Here is a 7689-nt window from a genome sequence, read left to right on the forward strand (position 1 = left end):
TATATTATATTATATTATATTATATTGTATTATATTAAAAAAAAAATGAATGAAATCAATTAGTACAAATTATAACAATTTATGAAGTATTTTAATATGTTGGTTGTTTATTTAGAATTATTTGTAAATTGTTTGATATGTCCGGTAATGCCTCGTAACCCTGTTCCGACGACGGTTTGGGGTTAGGGGGTGTTACATTTTGTGGTATCAGAGCTACGGGTTTAGTCGATTCTCGGACTAAATCGGGCTCAGAATTGAGTTTAGATGTACATGCCACAATCGAGTCAAACTGAGTCGGGATTTTTGGATGCTGATATAATTATTTGTTTTGTTTTATAGTTAAAATGTCGAATGAACACGTGGAAGATGTAGATCAAGAAATGTATATCAGAGATAGAGAATTGGATGAAACAGAATCAGCTACACCGGGTGTAAATCCATTAGGTAACCAACCTAATATAGAACGGGAAAATGTTAGAGACAGAGATGACTCCCATTTACTGAGAATTATAGCTGATGCTTTGCAATGAGTAGCGGGAACTGTACCTGCTACGATATCTACTCCTACTACTAGACGGGCCCCAATCAAAGAATTACGAAAATACGGTGCTACTGAATTTTTGGGTTTGAAGGGAATTGATCCATCCACTGCAGAGAATTGGATGGAATCAACTAAACGAGTTCTACAGCAATTAGAATGTACCCCCCGAGAGAGCTTGATCTGTGCTGTTTCTCTACTGCAAGGAGAAGCCTATTTGTGGTGGGAATCTGTAATACGACATCTGCCTACAGAATATGTGACATGGGATTTATTTCAAAAAGAATTTCAGAAGAAATATGTTGGGGAGCTGTATATTGAAGATAAGAGGCAGGAGTTTTTGATGTTGAAACAAGGTAACCTGTCTGTTGTAGATTATGAACGTGAATTTTCCAGACTCAGCCGATATGCTTTTGAGTTTATACCGACAGAGGCTGATAGTTGTAAAAGGTTTCTTCGGGGTTTGAGAGATGAGATCAGGGTACAGCTGGTGTCACATCGAATTACAGAATTTGTAGATTTAGTAGAGAGAGCGAAGATGGTTGAGCAGGTGTTGGGTTTGGATAAAAAGCCTGAGATAGCTAGATCGACTGGGAAACGAGCTGGCATTACTATTTCAAGTCCTCTACCGAAAAGATCCCGAGAATTCAGAGACAGTTGGAAGTCAAGTTTCAGATCAGATCGAGGAGATAAAAATCGAGGCAAACAGACTGCTGTTTCTGCCGGTAGTGTAAAAGGACCTTCACGAAATATTGATATCCCCGACTGTGAACACTGTGGAAAGAAGCATTTGGGCGAATGTTGGAGGATAACCCGACGATGCTTTCGATGCGGGTCTACAGATCATTTCATCCGGGATTGTCAAAAAAATGAAGGTGCTTTACCTGCAGCATCTCAGAGATCAGTATCTACTGCTAGAGGCAGAGGGTCAGGTAGAGGTAGTTCACTCTTAAGGGGAGGAAATATTAGGAGGAGCAGTGATATAGCTATTCAACAGTCTGAAGTGAAAGTACCCGCCAGAGCTTATGTTGTCAGAACACGGGAAGAAGGCGACGCCCATGATGTAGTAACAGGTATATTCTTACTATATTCTGAACCTGTTTATGCTTTAATTGATCCCGGATCTTCACACTCTTATATAAATTCAAAACTGGTTGAACTGAGAAAGTTAAAATCTGAAATGTCTAGAATTTTAATAGAAGTGTCTAGCCCTTTGGGACAAACTGTGTCTGTAGATAGAGTATGTCGGAGATGCCCGTTGATGATACATGATAAAATGTTTTCCGTTGATTTGTTGATTATGCCATTTGGGGATTTTGATATAATACTGGGGATGGATTGGTTATCTGAATACGGGGTGATTTTAGATTGTTACAAAAAGAGGTTCGGTATTCAGACAGAGGATGGAGACAGAATTGAGGTGAATGGTATTCGTACTAGTCGATCGACACGTATTATTTCAGCAATCAAGGCTAGTAAATTGCTTCGACAGGGTTGTACAACATATCTAGCTTATGTTATTAATTCTGATTTGGTAGGTAGTCAGTGTAGTCAGATCAGAACTGTATGTGAGTTTCTAGATGTATTTCCTGAAGAACTACCGAGCTTACCACCTGACAGAGAGGTTGAATTTGCTATAGAAGTGTACCCGAGTACAGCACCAATCTCTATACCTCCGTACCGAATGTCGCCCACTGAATTAAAAGAGTTGAAGGTGCAGTTGCAGGACTTGCTAGATCGTGGATTTATTAGATCGAGTATTTCACCTTGGGGAGCTCCGGTATTGTTTGTTAAAAAGAAAGATGGATCAATGCGGCTTTGTATTGATTATCGGCAGTTGAACAAAGTCACAATCAAGAACCGGTATCCGTTGCCTCGTATAGATGATTTATTTGATCAGCTAAAAGGAGCTTCAGTATTTTCGAAGATTGATTTGCGGTCCGGGTATTATCAGTTGAAAGTAAAAGAAAGTGATGTGCCGAAGACAGCTTTTCGTACAAGGTATGGTCATTATGAATTTTTGGTGATGCCGTTCGGATTGACTAATGCTCCAGCTGCTTTCATGGATCTGATGAACCGTATTTTTCAGCCGTATTTAGATCAGTTTGTGGTGGTTTTCATTGATGATATATTAGTTTATTCGAAGTCAGAGTTAGAGCATGATCAGCATCTCAAAACTGTGTTACAGATTTTTCGAGAAAAATAGTTGTATGGAAAGCTCAGCAAATGTGAATTCTGGTTATCAGAGGTGGTATTTTTGGGACATGTAGTATCGGCAGATGGAATCAGAGTTGATTCGAAGAAGATTGAGGCAATTGTTCAATGGAAGGAACCAAAGAATGTATCAGAGGTACGCAGTTTTCTTGGTTTGGCTGGGTATTACAGAAGATTTGTAAATGGGTTTTCGAAAATAGCTTTTCCGATGACCAAGTTACTACAGAAGAATGTTCCTTTTATCTGGGATGATCGGTGTCAGAGAAGTTTTGAGACATTGAAACAAATGTTGACAGAGGCACCGGTTTTAACTTTACCAGAATCGGGGAAAGATTTCATAGTGTACAGTGATGCTTCTTTGAATGGTTTGGGTTGTGTATTGATGCAAGATGGAAAAGTAATAGCTTATGCATCTCGACAGTTGAAGCCACATGAACGCAACTACCCGACACACGATTTGGAGTTAGCTGCTGTAATTTTCGCATTGAAGATTTGGCGGCATTATCTTTATGGTGAAAAATGTTACATATATACCGATCATAAAAGTCTCAAATACCTTCTGTCACAAAAGGAGTTGAATCTGAGACAGAGACGATGGATAGAACTTCTGAAAGATTATGATTGTGTTATAGATTATCATCTAGGAAAGGCAAATGTGGTAGCAGATGCATTGAGTAGGAAAGCAGCGGTTGAATTACGGGCAATGTTTGCTCGGCTTAGTATTAATGATGATGGAAGTTTGTTAGCTGAGTTAAGAGTCAAGCCAGTAATGTTTGATCAAATCAGAGCAGCACAGCTAAAAGATGAAAAGTTGATGAAGAAAAGAGAAATGATACAGTTTGGTATGGTGGAAAATTTTAGTATTGATGAGCATGATTGTTTGAGATTTCGGAATCGAATTTGTGTTCCAACTACTTCTGAGATTAAAGAGTTGATTCTTCGAGAAGCACATAATAGTATTTTTGCTTTGCACCCAGGTGGAACGAAGATGTATCGTGACCTACGAGAACTGTATTGGTGGCCAGGGATGAAGAAAGATGTAGTCGAGTATGTTGGTAAATGCCTGACTTGTCAACGGGTAAAAGCAGAACATCAGGTACCGACAGGTTTACTGCAGCCTATTAGTATCCCCGAGTGGAAATGGGATTGTATTACTATGGACTTTGTTACGGGATTACCGTTGTCAGCAAGCAAAAAGAATGCTATTTGGGTGATAGTTGATAGGCTTACCAAGTCTGCTCACTTTATAGCAGTCAGAATTGATTGGTCACTACAGAAGCTTGCCGAAGTTTATATCCAGGAAATTGTTAGATTACATGGTATTCCGGTATCGATAATCTCAGATCGGGACCCTCGATTTACATCGAAATTTTGGAGGCAATTACATGATTCACTGGGAACTCGGCTCAATTTTAGTACTGCATTTCATCCACAAACTGACGGACAGTCCGAGCGGGTAATTCAGATTTTGGAAGATATGTTGAGAGCTTGTATTATCGACTTTACGTCAGGTTGGGAACGATATTTGCCATTAGCAGAATTTGTTTATAATAATAGTTTCCAATCTAGTATTCAGATGGCTCCGTATGAAGCACTATATGGTCGAAGGTGTCGATCACCAGTATGTTGGACAGAATTAAAAGAAATAAAAGTGATTGGGCCAGAATTGATTCAAGAGACAGAGAAAACAGTTAAAAAGATTAAAGATAGACTGAAAGCCGCATTCGACAGACAGAAATCTTACGCAGATTTGAAACGACGAGATATTGAATATTCCGTTGGTGATAAAGTATTCCTCAAAGTTTCGCCATGGAAGAAAATTTTAAGATTTGGTCGGAAAGGAAAATTGAGTCCACGTTTTATTGGGCCGTATGAAATTGTGGAAAGAATCGGACCGGTTGCCTATCGATTGGCTTTACCTCCGGAATTACAAAGGATTCATGATGTTTTTCATGTTTCGATGCTTCGGAGATATAGATCGGATCCTTCTCATGTTATTCCCACTGAAGACATTGAAATTCGATCTGATTTAACTTATGAAGAAGAGCCGGTTCAGATATTAGCACGAGAAGTGAAAGAATTAAGAAATAAACGGGTTCCTTTAGTAAAAGTCTTATGGAGAAGCCATAGTGTGGAAGAAGCGACTTGGGAACCAGAAGAGACGATGAGAGCACAATATCTTCATCTCTTCTCAGGTAAATTTCGAGGACGAAATTTATTAAGGGGGGGAGAAATGTAATGACCCAAAATTCACAAGCACCGAAAAAGTACATTATCGGGCCTCCATCTTAGTAAATTGAGTTCGAAAATAATTATTAGATATATTTATTAGACTAGTTGTGTGTTTAATTAGGTATTAATTGGGTGAATTTAGTTTAATTAAGAGAAATTAAGAAAAAAAAAAGGACTAAATTGATCTAGGGGTAAAAGTTGAATTATAGATTAATAAAAAAAGGATTAAAATGGCAATTAAGCCATTAATAAGAAATGGGACGGTAAAGTGATAAAAATCTTAGATTTTTATGCTTTATATTATATTATATTATATTATATTATATTGTATTATATTAAAAAAAAAAGATGACAAATGTATGGTAAATATTGAAGACATGTGTAATAGTAATAATTACATGGGTACACTTGTAATAAAAATAAATATGTGCTTAATTAATAAGTAAAAGATTTTTTTAATATATTATTAGTTAAAATAAAAGATATAAAGTAAAAGAAAGAAAGAAACAAAGAAGAAAAGAAACAGAATAGCTAGAAAAGAAGCAGGGAAAGAGACGAAAACAGGGGAAGAAAAGGGAAAGAAAATAAAAGGGAAAACTAAGGATTTAAAGCTTCAAGTTAATTGGTAAGCTAAATTTAGCCCTTTCCTCTTCATTTTGATATTTTAAAAGCTTTAAAACAAAATTTTGTTGAAGTTAAGTGGAGGTTATGGAAGTTCATAGGTTTTTGAACATGATTCATTTTGAACAAGTTGTTAAATTAGGGGTTTAGTTGATAGAATTTTAGTTAGAATAGATAAAAAGAATGATTTGTGAACTAAGTTGTAAGTTTTACATAATTGGGATTAAGTTATAAAAAGCCTTAAATTAGGGTTTATGTTGAATAAATGATGGAATTGAGGGTTTATTTGATAGAGTTTCTAGTTAGAGTTGATAAAAGGATTAAATTGTGAATTAAACTATAGGTTTGAATTTTAGGGATTAAATTGAGGAAAATTCGAAATTAGTGAAAAATACTGAAAAATTAGTAGATAAATTTGGATTTAGAAGGAATTTGAATAGAAATAGAGTGTTAATTAAGTTAGAAAAATAAGTAAGCTTAGTTAGAATTAAATTGGGAATAAGTAGGAATTGAATAAAAATTTTATTATTATTGTTAATATAATTATTATTATTATTATTTTAATGATTATAATTAAAAGTGAAAATAATTATTATTTTCGTAGCTAACAAGGAAAACGAGGCATCAGCATCTAAAGGAAAAGAAAAGATCGTTGAGGAGTAAACGCGTATTCCGGGTTTGTATTACTATAACTTAATCTATTTAATAAATGCTATATTGAAATTGTATTCATGAGACATTTAAAGGAAGGTAAGTATTAACATTTGAAATTAAGTAAGAATATGTGTATATTGAATTATATGTGAATTGAAATAATAGATGTTTTGTATTGATTGAATATTTGAAATTGTTGTGGAAATGAATTCGAAATAGGAAAAGTAAAATAATACCCTATTAACTTATCGGACTAGATTGGATACAAATGGCATGCCATAGGATTTGTGATGTGATGAGGAGATTTGTAGTTCGGCCGAGAAGATGACTATGTTATTAAATGCTTCGGTTTATCCGAAGAGGCATTAAATGCCTTATTGGTGTGTTTGGGAGGTTATGATATACTGGTGTGTTATGGAGGATTTAAATTATTTCGGGTGTGTTTAGGTTGGATATTTTGGTGTGTTTGGGTGGAATCCGCGTATCTGTCAGAGTCCGAGCCTTGTTAATAGGGTAAATAATTGAAATGGAAATTTGAAAATGGGATTAGTTGATTTGACACTATTGAAAAATATGAGAAAAAAAAAGTATGATATAAATTATGAATTGATTTAGTATGTAAATATTTAAATATATAAATTTCAGATTTATGGAATGATATATGAATATTTATATTTAGTTTAAAGTGATTTTTTTTAAAGACTATGGTCAATATTTGAAATTTTATTATTATTAAATAGTTTAATTTATAGTAATACCACTGAGTATAAAATACTCAGCGTACGGTTGTTTCCGTGCGCAGGTTAAAAAGGGGTTAGTGTCTCGGTTCAGCATCCAGGACAATCCCGACTCCGACATAAAGATTTTGGTGATGATTTCTTCCTTTAAGAGAAAGTGGCATGTACATAGGATTTATAATAGTTATTTTGGCATGTTATATAGTTTTGTTGTAAAGTAAGATATTATGTGTTTTGATGATTATATTAGAAAAATGGTATAAGTTTTTTTTTTTTTTAGCTTTGGTATCAAGTTGAAATGGCTTAGTTAGTTTTATGTGTTAATTAGAAATGATAATAGGATTTTATTTACTTAAGTTGTTATGTCTATATGTCAAGTAGGATTAAGTATATAAATGCCTTGGTTGAAATACTGAAATTGGGTTAGTTATGTTTGAAATTTTGCAGGGGGTTTAATGTAAAAATAAGTCGAAATGCTGCCGAAATTTAAAAAAAAAAAAACTTATACCATTTTTCTAATATAATCATCAAAACACATAATATCTTACTTTACAACAAAACTATATAACATGCCAAAATAACTATTATAAATCCTATGTACATGCCACTTTCTCTTAAAGGAAGAAATCATCACCAAAATCTTTATGTCGGAGTCGGGATTGTCCTGGATGCTGAACCGAGACACTAACCCCT

At 34.8% G+C, this 7689-nt stretch overlaps 1 protein-coding gene across 1 annotated transcript; it reads left to right on the forward strand.

Annotated features, from left to right (window-relative positions):
* The first annotated feature begins 344 nt into the window (after positions 1-344).
* Positions 345-7435, forward strand: LOC107921492 (uncharacterized). Its single transcript, XM_041100210.1, has 4 exons — positions 345-444; positions 535-1611; positions 6210-6281; positions 7062-7435. The coding sequence occupies exons 1-3, from the start codon at positions 345-347 to the stop codon at positions 6266-6268; spliced, it is 1236 nt and encodes a 411-aa protein (XP_040956144.1). The 3' UTR covers positions 6269-6281; positions 7062-7435.
* Positions 7436-7689: the final 254 nt, after the last annotated feature.

Source organism: Gossypium hirsutum, chromosome D09 (genome assembly GCF_007990345.1).
Source record: "Gossypium hirsutum isolate 1008001.06 chromosome D09, Gossypium_hirsutum_v2.1, whole genome shotgun sequence".
In the NCBI taxonomy this organism is placed as follows: domain Eukaryota; kingdom Viridiplantae; phylum Streptophyta; class Magnoliopsida; order Malvales; family Malvaceae; genus Gossypium; species Gossypium hirsutum.

Bases quoted from the DNA above. Each gene is read 5' to 3' on its own strand.
- LOC107921492 (XM_041100210.1), top strand. From the start codon at position 345: ATGTCGAATGAACACGTGGAAGATGTAGATCAAGAAATGTATATCAGA. The intron at 445-534 runs GTAACCAACCTA...TGCAATGAGTAG, and splicing joins ACCGGGTGTAAATCCATTAG to CGGGAACTGTACCTGCTACG. The intron at 1,612-6,209 runs GTATATTCTTAC...TTATTTTCGTAG, and splicing joins CGCCCATGATGTAGTAACAG to CTAACAAGGAAAACGAGGCA.